The sequence below is a fragment of the Micromesistius poutassou genome (assembly GCF_964030765.1).
Source record: "Micromesistius poutassou genome assembly, chromosome: 10".
Classification (NCBI taxonomy): Eukaryota; Metazoa; Chordata; class Actinopteri; order Gadiformes; family Gadidae; genus Micromesistius; species Micromesistius poutassou.
This window is the reverse complement of record NC_140280.1, coordinates 5,847,052-5,871,761: the sequence shown is the minus strand read 5'-3', so window position 1 is coordinate 5,871,761 and position 24,710 is coordinate 5,847,052. Positions and strand designations below refer to the sequence as shown.

Here is a 24,710-nt window from a genome sequence, read left to right as displayed (position 1 = left end):
AAAGAGAAAAGAGAGAAAAGAGAAGGAGAACCAGTGGGATGGGAAGTGCACCTTGAAGGCCATGAATTTGTGATAAGGCTTGGGCGCCCAGGCATACACCTCCACCGCGTTCTTCATGGCAATCACCAGGAACTTGATCCGCTCGTATTTCACTGGATAAAAACAACACAGGGAGGTGGTTTGGACATGAGGCCTCTTATTTCATCTATTATTCAGAGTGCTGGGCAGGGAGCACATTCATGACCGTTTATCCGAGTGGGGGGTGGAATTGTCCCCAAGGGTCCCCAGAAGCTATGATATCCGTCCCAAGATCAAAACACATCCATAAAAGCCATATCCGTATCAGAAAGACTCGATCATAAGACTCGTCGTCTTATGATTAGCTGCAGATACACAACTGTTGAATCTGAATGTTGTGAAATTATAATAGCGTAATTCAGAAAGCGTCCCCATTCTGTACGATGTAAAGACATTGATGTTCATGTTGTACAGCTTAAAATGACAGCCAGACTATTTATAGTACCGTAGCGTGTGCGCAGACCATCGTTTGACGCAGATGCATCGCAAGGGGAACGCACCACGTGACACGCAGCACTACTGAAGGCGTACCGACTGATAAACCTGTGCAGAGTGACAGCCTGCCCCATGCTGCCTTGTGTCAGAATGCCAAAATAGGAAGAGATGTTCTAATCTAATCGCGCAAAGCACACCGCGCCACATACAACTCCATTTGCTATTTTTAGCACTAGTCGACAAAAAAACATCTTCTTTCTATGGGCATACAATGTGAATTTATCTGAAAAAATAAACCTTAGTATACCATACTACACATTGCATAGTGAAAGAAAATAAATAATACACTTACAACCTGAGTGTTTTTCTCCATATACCAACCAGGCTGCTGCCAATGTCCCCTTGGTGCCCTCTTGTGGCTTTTATTTAGGAAAAAAAAACACCCACTCACCCACTTTGTAGTGCACACAGCCTTCCATCTCCCCCACGGTGGTCCAGCCCTGCTTCTTCTCCACCTCGGGGTCGTTGTGAAGGATCTTGTTCCTCAGCCAGGCCAGGTAGTACACACGCACCTTGTTCTTCTTACCTGGAGACAGCAGAGGGACACGCACAAAGGATCTTTAGAATGCATTTATTGTTGTGGTAGTGCAGGTGTATATTGTGTGTACATTTGTATGCATACATGTCCCCCCTGTGTTTATACATGGATTATATTCTCTATTCATACTTTTATTTTCCTATGGCAGATTCCCTCCGGACTAATTAACTTAATATATTAGACAGAGGTCTATTTATAGCCTCCTTCTTGACTTAGCACTGAGGTCTGAATTAGCATAAGAGCTACAGAAGCGGGCGGTGGTCCAGTGTGTTGGCAGGCAGCGGATAAACCGATGGACACCCGCCAACATCAGCACGGGCGGACATTTTGAGTGCAGCACTGTCCAGCCAACGGCAGAGGAGAAGGAGCAGAGGAGCAGGAGTAGGAGGAGAAGTAGTGGAGGATGAGAGGCAGAGGAGCAGGAGGAGGAGAAGTAGAGGCAGAGGAGGCGGAGAAGTAATGGAGGAGGAGGAGTAGAGGAGGAGGAGGAGTAGGAGAAGTAGTGGAGGAGGAGAGGCAGAGAGTTGGAGGAGGAGGAGAAGTAGAGGAGGAGGAGTAGGAGGAGAAGTAGAGGCAGAGGAGAAGTAGAGGAGGAGAGGCAGAGGAGGAGGAGTAGGAGGAGAAGTAGAGGCAGAGGAGGAGTAGTGCCGAAGGAGGAGCAGGAGAAGAAAAGAGGTGAAGAATGAGTAGGAAAAAGGAAGGAGGAGCAATGCAGGAGGGGTAAGAGCAGAGGAGATGGAGAAAAACAGGAGGAGGAGGGGCAGGGGGGGAGGTGGAGGAGGAGGAGGAGGCGCAGCAGACCTGAAATGGTGATGAGCAGGTTGAGGCCCTCCAGGACGTCCATCTGCTGGAAGCGGCGGGAGTTGATCAGAGGGTAGACCTTCCCCTGGCCGCTGCGGTCCAGCAGCTTGAGACCGTTCTCTGTGCCCACCAGCAGGTTTACGCCTGGACACACACACAGCGTTATAGTGACCACCCACTTCCCTGTTTGCACCCATAATACAGAGCCGCCGTGCACCAGTAGATGTGTGGTGGCTATAGCGGTCACTTTCACCATATGCTTACTTTGTGTGTGTGTGTGTGTGTGTGTGTGTGTGTGTGTGTGTGTGTGTGTGTGTGTGTGTGTGTGTGTGTGTGTGTGTGTGTGTGTGTGTGTGTGTGTGTGTGTGTGTGTGTTGATGATAAACTGCAATGCTTCTCATCTTAAGAAATCCTTAGCGATACTTGTGAAGGAATGAAGACGTCATTTGATTTGAACAGGTCTTGATCACAGCTGTCTCAAGGGGAATGAGTAATTCATTCACGTTATTTAGTGAGATGTGCCTGTAATCGGACACCGACTGATCCTTATAGAGTCGGGGCGGCGTGGTGGGGCTTAGCTCAGGAGGTAGAGCAGGTTGAATTGCAACTGGAAGGTTTCTAGTTCGATCCCCGGCTCCTCCTAGCTGAGTGTCCTTGAGCAAGGCACCTCACCCTAACTGCTCCTGACAATGCAAGGCGACAGCCAGCTCGGCTGTCGCCTTGCATGGTTGACTCCGCCGTCAGTGTTTATTAACCGTTGTATAAAGTCGCTTTGGACAAAAGCGTCTGCTAAATGCCCTAAATGTAAACGTGTAGAGGCATGTAGAGCGGTCTCTCACCCCACAGAGCGGCACACAGGATCTCAGAGTTGAACCTCTTCTTGTACTTGCGGATCTCGGGCGTGTCGCTGTGGGGCCGCGTGTTGGTGGGGTTCACGTTGACCATGGAGCCCTTCCTCACCTCCATCTTCAGCTGCTCAAACCGGGAGCCCATGCCTGAGGAACGCCGAGCGGAGGAGAGAGAGCCAACATCTTTAGCCCCACTCCTCTTCGACTCTCCTGTTTTTGCTGTAGTTGACTTCACGTCTGAACTATAGCATACGTTTTGCTAGAATTCAATCATTTTGCTCCCTCTAAGCTTGCTTCAGCGCAATTGTTTCTTTGCCGTCTGTATTGAACTATGTTATGGAAATAAGTTGAACCCAAAATACATTCAATGTGAACTATTGTCCTTTAAACATAAACCCATTTGATTATTTGGGGAAAACCTCCGCCGTTGACACACCAAGCATTCCCTGCCCCCGCTAACCCTACAGACTTATTCACCTGGCGGCCACCTTGGTTACATCTCGATTCTAACGCCACCCAGCTAGTGCTGGGAGGAGGAATGGCGGCTAGGTGAACACAGCCCTATTGTTAGTGCAAACTACAGGTGGATGGAGGAGTGGTCAGCAGGAGGTCTGGAGGACTCACTTCCCACAGAGACGGTGTCCCCGGTGCCCGCGGTGGACTGGTACATCCCCAGGTCCACAAAGGTCATGAAGGAGGACTTGCCAGACGCCTTGACCAAGCCCCGTGACTGGTACTGGAGATGCAAAGGAAGGCCAAATATGGTCAGGAGGAAAAACACAGATGGCTTCCGTTGAATTAAGTGGATCTGAAAGTGCTGATTGTAGCAAACTGCAGCATGCCATTTAAAAAAAATAGAGTAAAACAATGAAAACAAATGCGTTCGTTTTCAGTAAATGTACGTTTTTCAATGGTCAACTTAAGCTTAATAATTAGGTCAACAAGTCACTTAAAACGTCATAAGATGACATTTATCTGACATGCAGGGTGAATAACTCATTCATCTCTGATCTGATTATTTTTCTGAATTCCACTAAAAGCTGAATTGTCAGCATCCTGACACAAGGTGGGGATGTGCGCGGCCCAACGTACGTCGTACACAGAGTCCTTCCCGGGGGAGGACTGGCCGGCGGAGTCGGTGGGCGAGTGGGAGGGCTGCACCACATCCGGCAGGTTAGTGTAGCCATTGTGGCTCCTCTTCTCCGGGGTCTGCGGGGAATCAACACAACACAACTGCACTTCATTTCACAGGCACCATTTTGGATCTGCAATGCCACGTACAGCCAAAGTAGTTTCAGGAGGATGTTGAGTTGAATGGATTCTAATCTCATATTAAAATTCCCACTAACTACAAAGAAAAAAAAATGATAACCAAATATTTAGGACGTTGAAAAATATGATCCAACTGCTTTCTGCTACAAAAAAGGCATTGGAATATCTCAACTGCATTTTACAACCACGTTTATACAATATTCCTACTACCTGAAAAGCTTTAAAAACAGTATTTTGTCCTACTCCTACGTGTGTGTGTGTGTGTGTGTGTGTGTGTGTGTGTGTGTGTGTGTGTGTGTGTGTGTGTGTGTGTGTGTGTGTGTGTGTGTGTGTGTGTGTGTGTGTGTGTGTGTGTGTGTGTGTTGTTGTGGGGCCGTTGTGGTGCTTACTGGTGTCGATGACTCACCCTCTGCACCAGCATGGTCTGGTCCCCGTACCCCCCCGCCTGCTCCCCCTCTCCCCCTTCGCCCTCCTCTTCCTCCTCGTCCTCCTCCTCGTGAACCACCATGGTGTTCACAGAGTCCGTGTCCCCGTCCCTGTGACTGGAGAGAGAGGCAGAGAGACATACAGTAAGAGAGAACGAGAGATGGGGTTAGAGAGAACGAGAGATGGGGTTAGAAAGAGGGAGGGAGAGAGAGATGGGGTTAGAGAGAGGGAGGTAAAGAGAGATGGGGTTAGAGAGAAGGGAGGGGGAGAGATGGGGTTAGAGAGAGGGAGGGAGAGAGAAATGGGGTAAAACAGAGGGAGAGAGAGAGAGATGGTGGGTTAGAAAGAGGGAGGGAGAGAGATGGAGTTAGAAAGAGGGAGGGAGAGAGAGATGGGGTTAGAAAGAGGGAGGGAGGGAGAGATGGAGTTAGAAGGAGAGAGAGAGATGGGGTTAGAAAAAGGGAGGGAAAGAGAGATGGGGTTAGAGAGAGGGAGGGAGAGAAATGGAGTTAGAAAGAGGGAGGGAAAGAGAAAAAAACAACAACACAAAAACGACGACAAAGTACAACACACATGTCCCCTCAAACCTCCCAAATTTACATCTACAGCTCCCCCTCCTCCCCTCCTCCACCCCTAACCCCTCACCGGTCAGTGGGGCTCCCCACCTCCTCCACCCCTAACCCCTCACCGGTCAGTAGGGCTCCCCACCTCCTCCACCCCTAACCCCTCACCGGTCAGTAGGGCTCCCCACCTCCTCCACCCCTAACCCCTCACCGGTCAGTGGGGCTCCCCACCTCCTCCACCCCTAACCCCTCACCGGTCAGTAGGGCTCCCCACCTCCTCCACCCCTAACCCCTCACCGGTCAGTAGGGCTCCCCACCTCCTCCACCCCTAACCCCTCACCGGTCAGTGGGGCTCTCCCCCTCCTCCGCCCCCTCTCCACTCTCGCTCTCCTCGCTGCTCTCGCTGCTGTCCGAGGACGACGAGTAGTCGTTGGCCTTCACGGGGGGCCGCGGCTGCTCCTCCGCACGCTCCTTCGCATACAGGCCGTGGTCCTACACACACACACACACACACACACACACACACACACACACACACACACACACACACACACACACACACACACACACACACACACACACACACACACACACACACACACACACACACACTTGTTAATGTCGGTGTAGGGTGTGTTGTGTTGAAACGCAGTGAAGAGGAGCGGAGGAACGTCAGTGTACAATTCTGTTTTGATGGTAAGTTAAAAGAAAATCAACGATTTTTGCACCGACTTGCTACCATTTATTTACTTGAGGTTTTATCCAACGCACACACAGGTAGGGCTGTTGGGGAGGAGTAGGGATCAAACACAGAACCCGCCGGCTGGCATGGCTGTGTATGTTTCGAAATGGGAGCAGGCTCTAAAGGAACGTGATAGGGTTGCCACACCAAAGATATCAGAATATCAGTGGAAACGCTTGCACAAGCCTGTGAATGGCCTACTGGAACACAAAAGCCCAAGTGCCATGAAGCTCTCTGTTGCTGCACAGATTAAACAATAAACTGCATTGGACTCCGTCGTCTGTTATCGTGTCCGAGTGTTGCAATGCTCAAACAAAACCAACCACCATGACATCAAAAAGGCAACCCAAATTTAAGTCTTTAAAGTGGCAATGTGTAAGATTGAGCCCCTCCCAGTTTGTTGCTCAGAGACCTTTGGATTTAAAAAGAGCTTGAAGTGTTCTGTCCACTCCAACAGGAACCAGTGTATCTTGTCTGGCTGGGTGGCGTGAGTGGGAGACGTTTTAAGAGTGACGACAGTAAGATTGTTGCAAGAAAAGAGTGCCGAGCTGGCCAGCATTTTCTATTTGTAGAATACATCAGTTATAGGATGTGATTATATCGATAACAACATTTAAATCACCATCAATCACCATTGACTACAGATATGTCCAGGACATTTAGAGCTACGAGCTAGTTGAAATTGTATGGATTACGAACTTTCGAAACACATGTAGGGCACAGATGCCTGGATGACTACGAAAGATTAAACATATATTAAAAAGTGAATCATGGTAACCTTCACCTTAGCCTGGCCAGGTTCTCCCTTCTCACTTTGTTTTACCTTGGACTGATACCCATCTTCCTCCACCTCATCAGCTCACTGCTACAGTCCCCTTATGCCCCTATCAAACAGGATAATGAAGAAACGGCAGCTGTCCACCCTGTACGATAAGCATGTCTGCACCCTGTATTGTATTACTGTATTGTACTAGGGGCGCGTATATTTAAAAAGAAAAGGTAGTGACTTGGTAGGGACGTTAAGTAAAGAGATCATATTTCAACAACTGAAACTGTGCCTGGAACAGCCAACAGAGAGAGCGACAGAGAGAGAGAGAGAGAAGGGTGACACTGACCTCTCCTATGGCTCGCTTGTAACTCTGAACATCAAAGGAAGCGAGGGATTAGGGCAAGGAAAAGAGGAGGAAGACGAGTGGAAAGGGAGGTGAAAATGGAGAGGTGGTGGCAGAACGCAAGGTGGAAAGAGAGAGAGAGGCTTCGGTTAGTGATAGAGTGAAGACTAAAGGAGATTTAGAGGCAGGAATACTAAAAGCTAAACTGTGTTCCTATGTAGGACTTAGAATGTAATAGGGTGTCCTAAGCGAGGTTACATAACGATCACAATTAAACGTGTCGGAAAGTGTTGGAAGACATCACAAAACTGGTTCTGCAAGAGAACATTTGTGGCAAACAGCACCCTATTTTCTCACACTCACACACACAAAGACACAGACACACACTGTCACACACACACACACACACACACACACACACACACACACACACACACACACACACACACACACACACACACACACACACACACTTACAGCTGGGCGACTCGGGCGAGAGGAGGTGCGAGACTCCCCCGCTTTGTGGCGTCCGTCGTGACAAAGAATGGGAGAGTCCATCTTAGAAGAACCTGGAGGGGGAAGGGTTCCATACTTCAGTTATCCGGTCTACGGCTAAACACTACAGTGAGCCGTGTCTGTCTAAATGAATCATGATGATAAGGTACCACCTACACCGGGTCTCAAACATTACAGGGTAGCCCTGGGTAAAGACTAGTTTCATGTCACGAACCTCAGTGCTGTTTACCGTTACTGCACACCCTATATTTTGTACCTGCCAACTCTCATGCTTGTCGTCCATCTTATGTGTGCATGTCAAACATTTAGTTCCCCTTCCAGGGATGAATACACTTCATCACGTCGACAGTACTTTCACACTGCCCAACACTCTAGGGCCAACAGCGGGAGGGATCCTGAGAGACGGGTCCACAGAGTGGGGGGTCCCGGGGACTCACTGAGGATGCGATGTCTCTCCAGCGAGCCGGTCTGGGGCAGGTTGGACACCAGGTTCATGCTGTCCCCCCTCTCCCAGCGGTCGTTGCGGCTCAGGTCCGGGTTGCTGCCAGGGGAAGCGGGGGTTGGGGGGGGGTTATCATCACATCCAATCATCTCGCAGCACTTCCAAAACAACATCTGTGTTAACGTTTGTGATGAGACGCAGGTTTTTGTTTTTGGGTTTCTCCGGTGTTTGTAATGTTTGTTTTGTAAAAGGCGGGAAAACGGATTGTGAATTGTCAGTTGTATTACATTACACATTACAAAATGACACAATAACACACAGTACGCTGCAAAATGAATGGTATGTGAAAGTCAGAGTGCTGTTGTGTACCTGGCTCTCACTGGATGTCGGATGCCAGAGGAGAGGTTTGCGTTGAGCGCTGCCGCGATGGACGCCGTTCTCTGTGGGATCTGAGGAGGAGCCACAGACTTCATTATGTTAAAAGGCTCACGGTGCTTCACTCCCTTTCGTTCCCTCTACTCCTTGCATTGAGACCTCTATGACACATTTTCCTCCACAAACCAAATTAGATTTAGAGACAAAACTGCCCGATTGAGAAGAATGGCGGCTCTGAGTATCACTCTAAATGTTCCACTCATATCTTCAAACAATCCTGTGATGGATGCACTAAAACATTTCCCCCCCAAAGAAACAATCATAAATTCAGCCGACTTGAGGGGTCCGGGGGGGGTCTCACCTTGGGGGGCAGCTCCACGTCGGGCAGGCGGATCCAGGGCCCCCGGTCCTCCCTGATGGGGTGGTGCGCCAGCGGGCCGGGGTTCTCCGAGGTGGGGTCCGAGTTCTGGCGGACCAGCTCGCGGGAGTGTGTGGGACGGGGGGAGGGGGTGAGGGAGGGGTCCTGGGTGGGGAAGGCGGACATGGTCTTAGTGGGCTGGTCGCAGAGGGACTGTGAGCGCGGCACGGGGGCGGCGTAGGGCTTGAGAGGGACCAGGTGAGCCATCTGGAACTGCAGGGGGTGGGGGACGACAACAAGGCCAGGCAGGGTGGGGGATAAGGGGAAGGCCAGGAAGAGAGAGCGCCCAGGCCCGATGGAAACGCACAGAGAGCACAGGGAGGGCGGAGAGGAGTCCATCGTTGGGTATTGAGGAGAAGAGCAGAGGTCGGATGTTTGAGACGGAAGCGTTAGAAGGTGGCGCCCAACGGAGAGAGAAGAAAAGAAGACACAAAAGCGGGTGTGAGTAAGGTAGTTGGATTAGGCAGTATGATGAGAACCAGCTGTTTAATGCACACAGAGACAGGCCCAGGTGTTTACATTTGACCCCCTCTTCCAAACATTTGGCCTCATCTATAAATACGTAGGCCTGTGGGTGTGAGTCTGCGTTGCGCATCCGTCACACACACACCTTGCCCTGCCCTCCTTGAGGTTCCACGGGCCGCTGCATGGGCGGGGTCTGGGCAGCCTGGCCACCTCCTGATTGGCTGATGGAGTCTGAGCGCGACTGGATGGCCGTGTCGGAGACTGTGGTGCAGATCTTGGGAGAACCTTGTCTGTTGAGCTTGCTCCTCTCCTCCACCTTGGCCAGAGAGAGAGAGAGAGAGAGAGAGAGAGAGAGAGAGAGAGAGAGAGAGAGAGAGAGAGAGAGAGAGAGAGAGAGAGAGAGAGAGAGAGAGAGAGAGAGAGAGAGAGAGAGAGAGAGAGAGAGAGAGAGAGAGAGAGGATATAACACCAGAGGAGCGAGCCAGGGGATTTAAAAACAGGCAACAGAGGGATGCAGACATGGGATATAACACCAGAGAGAGAGAGAGCCTGTTTAGTGTTCAGTCTGGTCACTTTCATGTAATATGTATTTGCATTGTTACTTTTTGCTCCACTGTATATATCATCGGCAATTATTTGATGATAATATGAATCATATCTACCATAATGCCATGTAGCTGAACTCACTGCAAGTCACCCGTTTGTTTAATAGCTAAATAACTAAACGGCACTACGATGACGCGACGTGTAAGAGGCCGTTTAGTATCGTGAGACAGTTCTCTTCCTCATGGGTGCTTCTCTACACTCCTGTCAGATCTGCTCAGAGTTCGGGGGGAGCAAGAGCACACAGGCGCTTGTGGAAAGCATGAGAGCTCTCAGCGCGTGGGCGTGCGCTGTGTGGGTGATGAAGCGTGTGTGTGGGGGGGCAGGCACCTCGCGGGCCCAGGCGGGCTTGTTGTTGGGCTCCAGGTTCTTGTTGTAGTGGTAGAGCTGGGGCTTCTTGTCCTGCTGCTGCTGGAGGGACACCAGGTAGGCGTGCTCCTGCTGCAGCTGCCTCTGCAGCCGCTCCGACTGCCTCTGCTCCTCCAGCTGCTTGCGTTTGTACTCCTGCAGGCCGCACCGACAACGATAACTTTATCGACACAGGTTTCACTAACAACGCCTTTATCGACCACCTTCGACAGACAGTCCTGACCACCTTCGACAGACAGCCCTGACCATACCTCTATTGACCACAATAACTTTATTTACGTGGAGTCCCCCAACAATACCTTCAACAACAATAACTTTATCAACATGTCGTCCATCGAGGAAACGTCTGGTAAAAGAAGGGTGAGAGGAAGGGAGAAAAAAGATGGGATGTGAGGAAGAAATGACACGCCTTTACCATGCTGAAAATTTGTATTGACTGATTAATTAATCAATTCGTGTCACTGCAGGATCTGCTACCACCTACCTACCCAGTACCGCAAGATTAATTGCAGCATGTATCCAAAGTCTTATCTTATTATGATTTAGATACAAAACACATGAAAATTCCCAATCAGTGTGCTCCTTAGGATCTTAATTTCATTATTTGTTTCAGACAAGTTACAGAGATAGATCATCAGTGCCACAGCCGTGCAATCCTGTCACTTCAAACAGCCAGGCGCAGCTGAGAATCACAGCTGAGAATCACAGCTGAGTGTGAAGGCTGCACTGCCCAAAGCAGTTCACTTTAAAATCATAATTCCAGACAGTAAAACAGCTGTGGCTGTGTGTGTGTGTGTGTGTGTGTGTGTGTGTGTGTGTGTGTGTGTGTGTGTGTGTGTGTGTGTGTGTGTGTGTGTGTGTGTGTGTGTGTGTGTGTGTGTGTGTGTGTAACATTTTAAGATGTTCATTGTGTAATTAATGCTTATCATCTCGTATAATCCAGTTACATTGCGTAATGTCTGGACTTTGCCTGAGTTGAACACTGTCCTCAGTACATTGTGGTCATTTTCAAATCAACTGTGCTCTTGGTGGGGAATGTATATTTATGTTTCCCTAAATCACATGGTATCTGTTTATGGTATTATTTCCCTTTGGCAATACATTAACTTCTTCTTCTAACATAAGAGTACTGTTTCCTGTGGCACGACATTATCTTCTCCCAGCATAAGGGCCTAAATTGCAATGCTTTACAAATAAGTGAACAATGCGTGATGATGGATGAACACGCATAAAGAGATAAGAGAATCTGTGTTTTGGGAATGACAGCATTGTGCAGCTACTTCATATCCAAAGTGGCCAGCCCACACTTATTCAGAGATGTTAATAGTGATATAATGAGACTGCTTCATCTGTAATACTGTGGCTGGTAATTTTCCACACACCGACACATTTCAGTGTTCAGGTTTCCGCGTCCCGGCATCTCTTCATGAACACATTAAGCACCACTCTGCAGTACACTGAGCGCTTTGTTAGGTTCATATTGAAAATAACAATATCCATTACATTCGTATTGTATGCATGCATGCATGTATGTATGCATGTATGCATGTAATACAATGCAGTATATTTGAATCCGATTGACATCTATATATTCGACACGTCAGGGATAGCAATCGGATCACTGTTGCGACACACAGCCACCAGACCTCAGATGCATTACGGTTGCATTGTGGGGGGTCTTACATAACGCCACACACACACAACACAACAAAGTCTACCCAGCGCCTTTCACCAGGGTAGGTGGCGAGGTAACCATGGCAGCCAGAAGAGGAGAGTCATCAGAGGAGTTACCATGAGCAGAGCCTGCTCCTGCAGGAGCTGCTGCTGAAGGATCTCCAACTGCCGCTGCTCCTCCTCCAGCTTGTGTCTGATGAACTCCTGCAGGGGCAGAGAGGAGGAGGTCAGGGAGGTGGAGGAGGAAGAGGAACAGGAGGGAATGAAGGGAGCCGACAGAGGAGAGGAAGGGGGGGGGCGGGGGGGGGGGAAGGAAAGTGAACAGAGCCAAAATGTTACGCAACGCCACTTCTATAAATGACCATAGAAATCGAAAAACGGTCAGTTTGGAGGGTTTCACAGTGGAACTACAAACAAAACTGGAGATGGAAATGGCTCATGCGTAGAGAACATGCTGACCTTTGTTACCAGAACAAAGCTGCATCAGGCTAGGAGAACATGAAACCACCAAATCCAAGGGACAGAGGGCATTAAAGCCCTCTTCAGTATCAGGTCCATTTGAGGACAGTTCTACATATTAACCGTTAGATCAGACCCCCAGGAACCAGCAGATGAAGAGAAAATATTTTATAGTCAGGCAGTAAAATAACTTCTATCTGATGCTAATTAAGGTGGACACCTTTTCTCAAGTGTATAACCAAACAGTTTCAACGCAACAATAATTCTGACAATGATAAGTACTGCATTGGGAACACTGTTGTCGGTGCTTTGCGTTGTGTTTATTTTGACTGAGGACGTCTGAACAGCCTCACTTGTTCACATAAACACCCGCATGTGACACAAATAACCCCCTTTGTAAATCACGGCTACTATGAACGTGAGAATGCGTACACAAGAGCCACGACGGCCAATTATCTCTCACTTTGCTGGGGAAAAAACGAGGGGTTTTGTTTAGAAACTGCAGAAATAGCGTGAGCTACATGGCTGAGCTACATGGCACCAAGAGAAAGGAAGCCACCGCGATGCGAGCTGCTGGTATGATGCCAGACTGTGTAACAGGGGCTCAGCTAGAGACCGGGTACATGATGCGCAGGAGAGCACACCCACAGAAACCCGTCTCTGAATAAATACACCAATTTAGATCCTAGCTGCTATGGCAACCTATTCGTGGAATTTTACCACAGGGTGGGCGGTGTGGGAGACGCCCCCCGCTGCCTCGCGATTGGCCGACGACGGGCTCGGCGGCCAACGCCATTGGTTACCTGCTCTCTCTCGGCCATCCTCCTGTCCTCCTCCCGTCGCATGTCGTCGAGTCTCCGGTGGGGACCCTTTTCCTGCTGCCTCACCATGTCTCGCTCCTTTCGCTGTTGCTGGGAGAAAAGGGTGTCAAGGCGAAGAGGGATGAGCACAGAGGCTTTTTTTTTTCCTTTTGCTCATTGAACACCTTCCTTGTTGCCGTGCGGACGCACAGAAAATAATTAGCTGAAATTTGATGGGAGAAAAAAAAATTAAATAATCATGACTCAGCCAGTTTGTCTCACGGTGTGTGTGTGTGTGTGTGTGTGTGTGTGTGTGTGTGTGTGTGTGTGTGTGTGTGTGTGTGTGTGTGTGTGTGTGTGTGGCTCACTAAGTCACTTAGTATCTTGTTTTTAAAAACAGTTCTAACTTTGAAAATTCCACTTATGTTCTCCTTGGGGCAAATGAAACAGAAAACAGCCAATACTGGTTGGAATTGTGAATTATTTATGAAGCCAGCGCTCCAAAGTAAGAGTGTAACCAAGGCGAGGCCTGGGGAGAAATCACAACAGCAGCGGAATGTCAGAGGGCTGGGAGATTAGTATTGTGACAAAGCTATCAGTGAGGAGGATCTGCTGGGCTTTAACAACACACCCAGAACAAGAATGTCAAAACTAAATAATTATCAAATGGCAACCCTAATCATAAAAATGAGATATGGTTTAAAAATGGAAAGCGGAGGTATCCCTTCACAAGGGTCAGCGTCAGCAACGTTATGCGGACTAGTGAGTTTAACACATCTCAACATGCCTTTTTTTCCTCTCCTGTATGTTTATCTTAACCCCTCTGTCACCCCTGTCCGCCTCCTCTTTCTGACGATCACACGTTGGGAACTTTTCTTTCAGGGGAATTGCTTTTCAAATGAAAGCCTGACGTCTTGAAACGTCATTGCCGCACACTTTTCCCCTCAGCCGCACATTTGGAAAACAAAAAATAAAAATACGTAGAAAATTTTCAAAAGCAGAGGTTTTCAAATGTTATTTGAAGCCGAGGGCCTTCCCACCCTCCTTCTCTCCTTACGTCCCCGTCCTTACTGACCCATGCGAGGACTTGTGTCCTCCCCCTGGCTTCAAACACCCCTCCAAGAACAGCCTCTACACGCAGCGATAGACTGGGCACACGCCAGGAGATAAATACTGTGAGTACACCGTACAGCTGGCTTCTTCATAGACGAGGAACATGAAGACGAGGAACGTCTTAGACGCCACGAGGAAAGGAAGGCACACCAAAACACTGAGGCCTACATATTGACATGTAAAGGGAATCCTAAAGCAGCCATGACTATTTCAAATGATTCAGTTTCAACTCCGGGAACTGTTTTGACAGAACAACTTCATATGGTGGCCACCTGATCACATGGTTACCAAAATTATAACATTATTTTGGAAGTTAGACTTTGCTTTCACAATTTGACCAAACCACAAGCCTCTTTAACAGCTAAAATCATCAAATTTGGTTAATGAAATCCAGCTATGATTGTCAAATTGGAATACTTGGATGCTTAGCTGGAGACAGACAACTGAGTTTCATTTAGATAATCAGAACACAGCTTTAGCAGTGCGCTACTCTAACCTAAAAAAAAGAAAATAAATTAAGCTGAAACAGGCATCTGTTCAGGAAACGCAAGAATGCCTTCTGAAATGTTACCAAAGTAAAGCCAAAGGCTGTGTCTGAAATCAACACTATTTAGGGAACAAGTTAGGCAGGGAGTTCAGACTCCAATTATGAGGCGGTATTGTTATGACATGTCTCGGTCACATAAACAAGCTGACATATGTTACATGTCAGCAAGGCAAGCCGTGTTCGAAGAATCCGTTGAAAATTAAAACCGCTTTGTATAATTGGACGTAGGGTGGAAAATAATTATGGGTACCAAGTAGTGCACCATATTAGGGAACCATATAAATAGTCACTTCCAAATAGTTCACTATAGAGGACCCAATATCTTGGCGGCATGTGGCTCAGGAGGTAGAGCCGGTTGGCTGGTAACCGGAAAGTGGCTAGTTCGACACCTCGATCGAGTGTCGAGGTGTCCCTGAGCAAGACGCCTTAACCTAACTGCTCCCGCTGCCGCCTTGCATGGCTGACTCCGCCGTCGGTGTGTGAATGTGTGCATGAATTGCACACATATAAATGGAGTGCAATATAAATGCATATAAATGGAGTCCATTTACCAATTGGAACATGGTGTACATTTTCGGGACTCCACTACAAAATGGTCACGCCCAAAAAATAGTGCCCGACTTTAAAGGGAATGGGCGAGCGAGCTTTAGGTCACGGTCACGGCAGTTAGTGACAAGAAACACCTCCTACCTCCTCCAGGCGCCGGCGCTGCTCCTTCTGCTCCTCGATGCGTTTCTGCCGGTCGTGGAGGAGCTGCCTCTTGTGCTCCTCGGGGTCCCGGCGCTGGGCAGCCAGCTGGGCCTGCTGCCGCTTCAGCGCCTCCGAACGCTCCTTGTTCTCCTGCTGCAGCCGCAGGAAGTCCCGCCTCAGGGTGGACTCGCCCGGCACGTTGAGGATCGAACTGCTTCCGCAGAAGAGGCAGAAGAAAGAACATTGATGAAGAGGAGGGAAGAAAGTCTATCGGCCATTTACATTACTACTAAGAGGTTCCAGACAGGGTAAAGGATCAGGGTTCTAGACAGGGTTAGGGTTAAGAATCTGTTTTTATAGACAGGGTTTAGGATCAGGGTCCTAGACAGGGTTAGGGTTAGACAGATCAGGGTTCTAGACAGGGATCAGGGTTCTAGACAGGGATAGGGATCAGGGTCCCAGATAGGGATAATGGTTCTAGACAGGGATGGGAATCAGGGTTCTAGACAGGGATAGGGATCAGGCTTCTAGATAGGGATCAGGGTTCTAGACAGGGATCAGGGTTCTAGACAGGGTTAAGGATCAGGGTTCTAGACAGGGTTAAGGATCAGGGTTCTAGACAGGGATCAGGGTTCTAGACAGGGTTAAGGATCAGGGTTCTAGACAGGGATCAGGGTTCTAGACAGGGTTAAGGATCAGGGTTCTAGACAGGGATCAGGGTTCTAGACAGGGTTAGGGTTAGGTAGAACAGGGTTCCAGACAGGGATAGGGTTCAGGGTTCTAGAAGGGGATAGGAATCAGGGTTCTAGACAGGGATAGGATTCAGGGTTCTAGACAGGGATAGGGATCAGGGTTCTCATATGCAGGGTTAAGGATCAGGTTAAGTATCAGTGTTCTAAACAGGGTTTAAGATGAGGGTTCTTCTCGATATGGTTAAAGATCAAGGATCAGTCTAGGATCAGAGTTCTAGACTGGGTTTAGAATCCGGTTTCTTCTATATTTGGATGGATATGGTTTTTATAACACTGAGATTTGAATTTGATTAAACTTTATTATCATACTTTTATATTGTATTTTAGATTGCCATTTTGTTTCATGGTCTGCTGCTGTACTGAACAAAAGACACCTGAGGGATGAATAAAGTATCCATCTCATTAAATCCAATCCATCCATCTGCACTGGGTTCAGACTTTAGACCAGTGGTGCTGTAGACCTGTTATTACCTTGACTCCCGCTCATCGCCGCGGTTCTCATCCTCCTCATCGCTGCCGCTGTATTCGTACTCCGTCTCCTCTGCAAGAGAGACGAGAACACAGTGCTGCTCAATACGAGCCGGGCCCAATGAACCCCGCTCTCCCCCCTACCTCCCCCTCATCATCTCATGTCCAATACTCCAGATTCTACCACTTTGTCCCGAATGCTCGGCTCAAGACAAAGAATAATAAGAAATGCATAAAGTTAAATGTTACAGAAAGCACACAAAAAACACTCATGAATAACCATTAAATAGGGGAATAGGACTATAGACAAACAAATCTACACAGCAACAAAAAAACACACTAAATATCCCATAACCCCCTTCAGCAGCAGCAGCAGCAGCTGATCTGGGGTTGGCTATAGCTGCGTCCGGGGGAGCCTACCTTTCTCACCCCTCTTCTTGCGCGTGCGGTCGATGTGGTCCTTGAGCTGGATGCGGACCTGCCGCTCGGTGGGCTGGTCCCTGATGAAGGAGTGCTTCAGGAGCTGCTCCGTGGATGGCCGGCTAGGGTAAGTCTTCACTAGGCAGCCCTCGATGAAGTCCATGAACTTCTTGGACCTGCAGGGAGAGACCTTGGTGGATCAGCTAGAAGAGACTGTGTGTGTATGTAAGTAATGTTCCTGGTCTGTATTTGCTCTCAATCTATGACTAACTATGGCAATTATTGAAGTTATATTACTATTTTGTCGTCAAATTTGTGTGTGATTTGGGTTTGTGTGAATAAGGACTTGAAAAGGCTTTTCAAAGTTTAAAACATGAAAATCAGACACGGCCTGAAATTCAATAAAGATTCAACAGAAATTCAATGAGAACAGCACAACATAGTGCAATTTATTTTCTTATTATAAAAGCTAAAATACCAGCAGCCACCCAAGGCACTCACCACTTCTTGGACTTGAGTTTGGGAGGAGGATTTCTGGGAATCAAAAAGAGTGCTCTCATTGGGTGCATGTCACACAGTGCTGGAAGAGAACAGACAAACACAGGGGAATCAATCCACTGCAACCTCAGTCATGGGACTTTCCCGCAAAATAAGCAGCCAAAAATAACACAGAAAGAACCAGGATTTATTTCAGATTTACCAAGTGAATGCATGTGCCCCCACACACCAGGGTATTGCAATAACCTCCACCATAACACTAACTTCACAGCCCTATAAAGTGTACTTGTTGTTGCGGTAATTCCAACACAGCCCCCTGCCTGGGGCTGAGTGTTACACCAAGTATCATTTCATGGCCTGTGACTCACTCAGCCTCAGCGTAGGTAGGGAGCTAGCTAAACCTGTCTGGTTAGCCTTCGCCGTTCCCATTCCCACGGTGCATGGGCCTTTTTTCAGGCAAACCTTGTGGATTGACACGAGCTACTGAATGCACGCAATAGGGGGCAGGTGGGAATGTGTTTTCAACAATTTTCGGGATACACTGTCACCCGTAGGATACATGTTCTACCATGTCCTCGCTTGCGGGAATCTGGGCCTTTCTGAACAGGATGTTGAAAAGGGACACTTTGCCCTTTCTCAACATTTCCGAGGCGGGAAATGCAGTATCCTCTTTGTTTATTCAGTCCATCAGATAGTACTGATCATCAACAGAAAATGTAAACAAATCCTACATTAGATGTATTGGCATGGTCTGCTGTGGTGAACTCTCATATTTCAGGGCTCCGTGCATGTGGAGAGAAACCACCAGGACCACAGCGAGTGTGGAGCTAGGAGAATGGTGTGGTGGGCACATATAGCCCGTATACTGGACAGGAGTCCCAGTTTGGACTCGAAGAGGAAATGGTTTGGTAGGCTGACCATACGGCAGTCATACATTTGTAACCACGCTATTGACAATACAGTCCCTATATAATAAACATGGGAATGAATGTTGAGAAACTACTACAGACAGAAAAGGCCAGAACATTTTATAAAATCCTACAAATGGAAAAGGTGCAGATAATAATGTCAAATAGTAGATATCGTAGTCTAACCCAAATGGGAAACTTGACTATGGAGAGAAGGAGACATTTGTAATTATGTGAACAAGCTGCATATTTTATGATGGAAGCAAAACCAACAAAAGCCAATTGTGTGGTTGATCTAGTGATCTAGTATAATACAGGCTCAACAATCGCAACAAGTGACCATCACAGACCAACAGATGTGGGAAAACCATTGGATTTATAGTGATTTAGTTATCTGTGGCTGGAAATCAATATTTGGTAGAGGAATGCGCTTAATGATTACAAGGACTTGTGAACATTGTTTTTAAACATTTCCCTCCATGTCTTTCAGAGTTGCATGGCATACCTTTCCTAACCAAATGTAGAGCTAAATGCTGATTATTTTTTTGGGCCACTGTTGCAAGCTCATTTTGGAGTCAATTTAAAATAGATCTTCTAACACGCCTGGGCCATGACCAAGTCAAATGGAAAAGTGGTTTGCTATACTTAGTTCACATCTTAACCTTTATTTTTGTACTCTGCTACTTTGTACTTTGTACTTTTGACTGCTACTTTTGACTTGGTTCCTTTGTGAGACATAATTAACAAAAGAAAATCCTTCTTAATACTTTAATCAGAGGGAGACGTATAATGTGAAACAAAAGACAATGTCAGACAGGGAGAGACAGAGAGAGAGAGAGAGAGCGGCTGTACTCACGCGGAGCTCCCTCGGCCATCTCGATAGCTGTGATCCCCAACGACCAGATATCGCTCTGCGAGAGAGAAACACAGGGAACTCGTCCATTTCACTTTGAAGAATCCAGCTCTTCTGGCCAATGGATGTCGGAGGAGCGTGCGGGGGGGGGGGGGCAGATAATCAGACATTAAGAGGTTACCCTGTAGTCGTATGTGGAGTCTGGGTTCTCGTCGCAGGCGATGACCTCCGGTGCCATCCAGTATGGTGTGCCGATGAAGGTGTTCCTCCGGCCCACGGTGCGGTCCAGCTGTGCACTCACGCCAAAGTCCACTGTGAGGGACGAGTAGATTCGGTGGTTAGGGTGGTTGAGCTGCAGCCGAAAGGTACCGGGTTCGCTCACCAAATGTCTACAGCCTAGAGTACATCCATCCAGTACATCCATCTCCGTTTAAGACGCCAAACCCCAACCTGCTCCTTAATGACCTGCTCCTTTTTGCCTCTGCTTCTAACTGTTTTGCTACCATTATCTCTGCTGCTTACGGCACCCGTTGCACTCCTAAAGAGGCATTCATTTTTCTGTGTACCATATAAAAGGCCTTCTCCCTTGATAATTATTCTTGGCCCTTTAGAAGGGTTTTTGGGGTGTCATATAATGCAGCCTGTGAAGCCTTTGAGATTGCTACTGTGATTAAGGGCTATACTAATAAAATCTACTAGATATGCATCTGAATTACCTGCAAGTCGATTTTGTTAACAGCATCTAGTAAATGACTCAACAGTACTAGTGTGGAATGGACAGTGCAACAATACATGTTGTACAAGCTGTACAACATGTTGTAAAAGCCACCACTTTTTAACCGTTACATAGAACAACGAAGATGCTTTAAGCCACATCCTTTGATGCGTCAGACTTTCCGCGCCTCGGTTTCCCCTCCACAAAACAACTTCAAGCAGAGAGCAAAAAACATCCCTAGTAGGATTGAGCAGTGGGTTATATTCTCATAATTCTCATACAAATCATTTGAAATTAAAGTTAAGTGCATTGGTAAAAGGATTCATAATATGATTTAAAATATTTTTTGCTGGACTGTTCCCCAATGCATTCCTCATCAACTCACCCAATTTGACCTCAGCGTTCTCCGTGAGCAGGACATTCTGACCCTTGATGTCTCTATGGATGACCTTATGGGCGTGGAGGTGGGCCAGGCCCTGCGTTCAGACGGACACAGACAAGTCAGATCGTCCACTGTACATTCTATGGTCTACTTCAATCTAGCAGCTCCCGTCTCCAGACAGTCTAGGTGAGCCTCTCACCCTGAGGATCTCCCTGCAGATGTAGGCGATCCAGTCCTCCTTCAGAGAGCTGCCTTTGGTGTTCTTCACCAGGTCGGTCACAGAACCGGCGCCACAGAACTCCATCACCAGCTACAGCCAACGCAAAGAAAAAGACTGTAAACCACCAACGGCATCAGACAACGGGGACTCAACTGATTGAATGAAGAGCTTGTCTAAGGAGTTGCAAGAGTGACTACACACAAGAACGCATTTGCCTTTTTACTGCCATCCATAGACAGGAATCGAACCACCACGTCACTTTCAAGGGTTACACTATATCCAAGACTATAATATTATTATTTTGATGCTCTGATAAAATAATTAGTTTGAGTCCCAAAACAAACGCATTCACCACAAACCCAAGTGGCCCAAACTCAATTTAAAAATATTAGATTCCATAAGCTGTGTGTTCCTCAGTGATTGCCTAAACTGTGTTGTTCATCATTAGGACAAAACCAGCATAGAGCGCAGAGACCAACCCAGAGTTGATCGTCATGTCCTGGTGGGCTCTTCTTAACAAAGGCGCCATAGTAGGTGGCGATGTTGCGATGGTGGCTGTATTTCTTTAGCATGTTGATCTCTGCCTTAATCTCCTCCTCCTCCTCCTCCGTCACATCCATAACCTTGATGGCGGCCAGCTGGCCCGTCTTGACATGACGGCCCTGGTTGGAACACAAGTCAATCATCTTTAGGGGTCACCCCTCACAACAAACAAACAATTGCAGCCCATATAAATTGGTCGGATCAACGATACAACAAATTATCGGACATATTACAACCTTGGCAAATGTGCCATCTTGGTTCTAACCGCTAGCTGGGTGGAGGAACTGAATGTTCCCCGACCCAGAGCCAAGACGGCCACTAGGGGAATAAGGCCCATACAATTAGGCAGTCAAGTGTCCTTAATGGGAGCCGAGTATAGGCCATTTGGTCTAGGTCCACTTGCACGGCCACAACGTTTACACACAAGGGAAAGGCCATGAGGCGGCTCACCTTGTACACCTGCCCGTAGGTGCCATTTCCTACGACCTCGACAAGCTCGAAGATCCCTGCTGGATCCTGGTGGCCATAAAGGGGAGGAATAAGAACAAGGGAATCAAGACAGGGAATCTGAAGACATTTAAAAAAGGTTCTAAGGTTCTGATGGCACAAACATAAAAATAAAATGTAATGCAATTTTCATTTCAATTTGGAAGCATAACAAAACATTAACAGTTGGTAGCCTAACACTTAAAATCTGATACAAATGTCCCATAAACATGTTAGCACTCCACATTACGTCTGTAACACTCTCAACAGCAGGTCTATTCAAGTCGAAAATTAGATGGCGTTGCTTTCCTCCCCTGAGACAGGTGGGGGAAGAAAAACAGACACCCAGCTCTACTTCTTTAGCGCGGCGTCTCAGGAAGGCTCTCTGTACATGATGTGTGGGCCGGATGGTACCTCGGCTCACAACGTACATCTTCCCACTTTCATCTGGATACTATTACTGTGTGTGTGTACACTACAAAAGTATCCAGCAACAAACATTAGCTTCTAGGGAGTAGATGCCCGTGCTTTTTGTTTGACCAGCAAAATAAATAAATAAAAGGCTTTATGGTGAGGCTGAGACAATTGCTCTAGCTGGCTGGTTGCGTTTTGCTTTAAGGATGTTGTTGTACACACAGGGCTGGAGTATAAAGCAATGTAGCTAGAGCTTAGCTGCCTGTAGGTTTTTTTTCTTAATGTTTCAAAAATGGATTTTGTGCGAAGAGGAAGCAATGGTGAGCTGCTTGATTGAGCATCTTCAGGGTACAAGAAAATGTAAAAAAAAAACTAAATGGGGCCATGAAGTAAGTGTGTGTGTGTGTGTGTGTGTGTGTGTGTGTGTGTGTGTGTGTGTGTGTGTGTGTGTGTGTGTGTGTGTGTGTGTGTGTCGGGGGCGGGGGGGGGGGGGGGGGGGGGGGGCAGAACGACTGTACGGAGGGTAATGCAATTATCCAGAGGGTGGAAGGATAGAAGCGGCAGAATCGCCCACGTCTAACGCACAATAATATAAGAGGGACGGAAGTGATGAGAGAGGGGGGAAGGGTGGCAATACATTTACATAGAGATGGTCACACTAGTGCTGCTGCCGACAGCCATCGGAGAGGACAAGCACAATATACAATAAGTGGCCCACCAATTAAAAACATTTGGAGTTATGTGGTCATGGGATCAATGTGAACTGATCAATGACGTCTGTTGTGCTGAAATTGAGTCAATGTGCTGCTGGAAGTCAGGCTACATACTACATAAGAAACGTCGGGAAGGGGCTGCACTGAAGTGCACAGACTCTCATATCTTTGCTAAAGGAATGTCACACTTCAGCTTTTTTGCACTCAACATTAATTCTAAAATATTGGCAGGCGGGAGCAGTCCCTCCGAAAAGCGTCAAGGTGACTGCCACTGGCAGCACTCAAGAGAACTCATAGAACATGGCTAACAGCTCGAAAAATATGAAACCGGCCCTGAGTACGTTAATACTTTGCCTGAAAGGCTTAGTGTCAAGTCAACTACATAACTTTCCTGTCAAAAAAAGCAACATAAAAAAATAAAGCATGGCTAACCTTATAATTACCTATACTATATAATTAGAAAACATGTATCTCAGTTTCAGAGATTAGAATGCATTTCTCCAATGATAATATTGGCCAAGTAACTGCATGATCTCAACAAAAACAACCATGGAAAAGGCCCTGCTGCATTGTCCACACACATTAGCCATTGAAAACCGTCACACACACACACACACACACACACACACACACACACACACACACACACACACACACACACACACACACACACACACACACACACACACACACACACACACACACACACACACACACACGATTAAATAAAAACAACAGCTTGCACCAAGCCAACTCAGACTATCTGCATCCAACCAGCAGAGAGGTAACTAGAGGGAGTGCAATCTAATAACTGAACGCATTCAACTGTCAACAGGAAACCGGCAGCAGGGCATGATCAATGAGCATGTCTGGGACATTCATAACATTGTCGTCAACAATACAGGATCGTAAGAAGTTTCAACTGTGTTATAAAGTTGATATAACACTTCTCTACTCTAACATGGACATTATTATTATTTGTATTGATAGGCAGGGCTCTCCTTGTTTAACTTGAAATAACTGCTTCAAGTGTAAAATTACTTTCGTACTGGACAAAAGGTAGTTTTCATAATATTAGCTTCATATTAATTAACACAGGGATTGGCATGCTACTTGGCCAAAGTAAGCCAATTCCATAAGTCATCTATAGGCCCTAGTTGTTATCCAAGAGTCATCTATTCACCAAGTGTGCCAAAAACAGCTGCATCTAAATCATATCCACGCAACTTCCACTACTGCTAAATAATGTAAACTTTGCAAATCCAATATTTAAGCCAATAACATTGAATCATATGAGAGAAACTTCTGACTCCAAAGCCAGCAACTGATTAGCACACATTTGGCTACCATCTCTTATCATTTTGGGAAGCCAAACCAGATTCCCATATGTTTTGCTCCATACGATGTCTGTTTAAACTTGTTAAAACATATTATGAATACAAATCTGCACAAATCCAAATACAGAGTGGAAATTGCTGTTGTAGAAAGTACAACTTGGCCTTGAACACACACACATGTATGCTAGAAACAGTTGACCAAACAGCTGCTGGGTGATAGGACACCTCCAGTGTAAGGCAGCCATGTAGAGGCTATTCACTGTATTTTTTTTTACTGTTCTACGTGCTGTAAACTGCTCTGTCAGATGGAGATTTGAACACAATTGGTTTGAATTTACCATCGGTAATGTCCTGGCGATTCAAGAGCAGGCCATTGATGTTTAACTAACGTGGAGAGTCATTTACGAATAGCAGTAATTCTCTAATATAGCGAAAGTATATGTATACTTTTAACATTATCATCATCATCTACATATCTTTGTCAGAGAGACTGCTGAATGTCCTCCTAAGAAATGCTAGTCCTATATTTTCAGCTGATGGACAGGTTGAGAATGTAAAAAAGGTGATGGTGGTCTATAATTATAAGTCTATAAGGCTACTTTTAATTTTTTATTTCACAATGAACACAGGCTGTTGACTGATTTTGATCTTGAAT

General features: G+C 47.0%; 1 protein-coding gene across 3 annotated transcripts in view; it reads right to left on the bottom strand.

The window, feature by feature from the left end:
- Positions 1 to 24,710, bottom strand: part of mink1 (misshapen-like kinase 1) — a 34,033-nt gene that overhangs the window by 7,424 nt on the left and 1,899 nt on the right. Inside the window, exons 2-27 of one of the 3 annotated variants that reach the window (XM_084474195.1) lie at positions 21,556 to 21,621; positions 21,042 to 21,224; positions 20,542 to 20,652; positions 20,346 to 20,436; positions 19,427 to 19,557; positions 19,249 to 19,303; positions 17,488 to 17,566; positions 16,987 to 17,162; positions 16,570 to 16,639; positions 15,347 to 15,560; positions 13,000 to 13,107; positions 11,855 to 11,941; positions 10,025 to 10,198; positions 9,237 to 9,407; positions 8,570 to 8,839; positions 8,203 to 8,282; positions 7,829 to 7,932; positions 7,353 to 7,444; positions 5,362 to 5,513; positions 4,439 to 4,574; positions 3,853 to 3,969; positions 3,385 to 3,496; positions 2,752 to 2,907; positions 1,913 to 2,056; positions 965 to 1,099; positions 52 to 152 (exon numbers count right to left, since the gene is read on the bottom strand). In XM_084474195.1, coding sequence (XP_084330321.1) covers positions 52 to 152; positions 965 to 1,099; positions 1,913 to 2,056; positions 2,752 to 2,907; positions 3,385 to 3,496; positions 3,853 to 3,969; positions 4,439 to 4,574; positions 5,362 to 5,513; positions 7,353 to 7,444; positions 7,829 to 7,932; positions 8,203 to 8,282; positions 8,570 to 8,839; positions 9,237 to 9,407; positions 10,025 to 10,198; positions 11,855 to 11,941; positions 13,000 to 13,107; positions 15,347 to 15,560; positions 16,570 to 16,639; positions 16,987 to 17,162; positions 17,488 to 17,566; positions 19,249 to 19,303; positions 19,427 to 19,557; positions 20,346 to 20,436; positions 20,542 to 20,652; positions 21,042 to 21,224; positions 21,556 to 21,621 — 3,315 coding nt within the window. The remainder of the gene's footprint in view (positions 1 to 51; positions 153 to 964; positions 1,100 to 1,912; positions 2,057 to 2,751; positions 2,908 to 3,384; positions 3,497 to 3,852; positions 3,970 to 4,438; positions 4,575 to 5,361; positions 5,514 to 7,352; positions 7,445 to 7,828; positions 7,933 to 8,202; positions 8,283 to 8,569; positions 8,840 to 9,236; positions 9,408 to 10,024; positions 10,199 to 11,854; positions 11,942 to 12,999; positions 13,108 to 15,346; positions 15,561 to 16,569; positions 16,640 to 16,986; positions 17,163 to 17,487; positions 17,567 to 19,248; positions 19,304 to 19,426; positions 19,558 to 20,345; positions 20,437 to 20,541; positions 20,653 to 21,041; positions 21,225 to 21,555; positions 21,622 to 24,710) is intronic. The other 2 variants (XM_084474197.1, XM_084474196.1) reach the window with 2 other exon arrangements.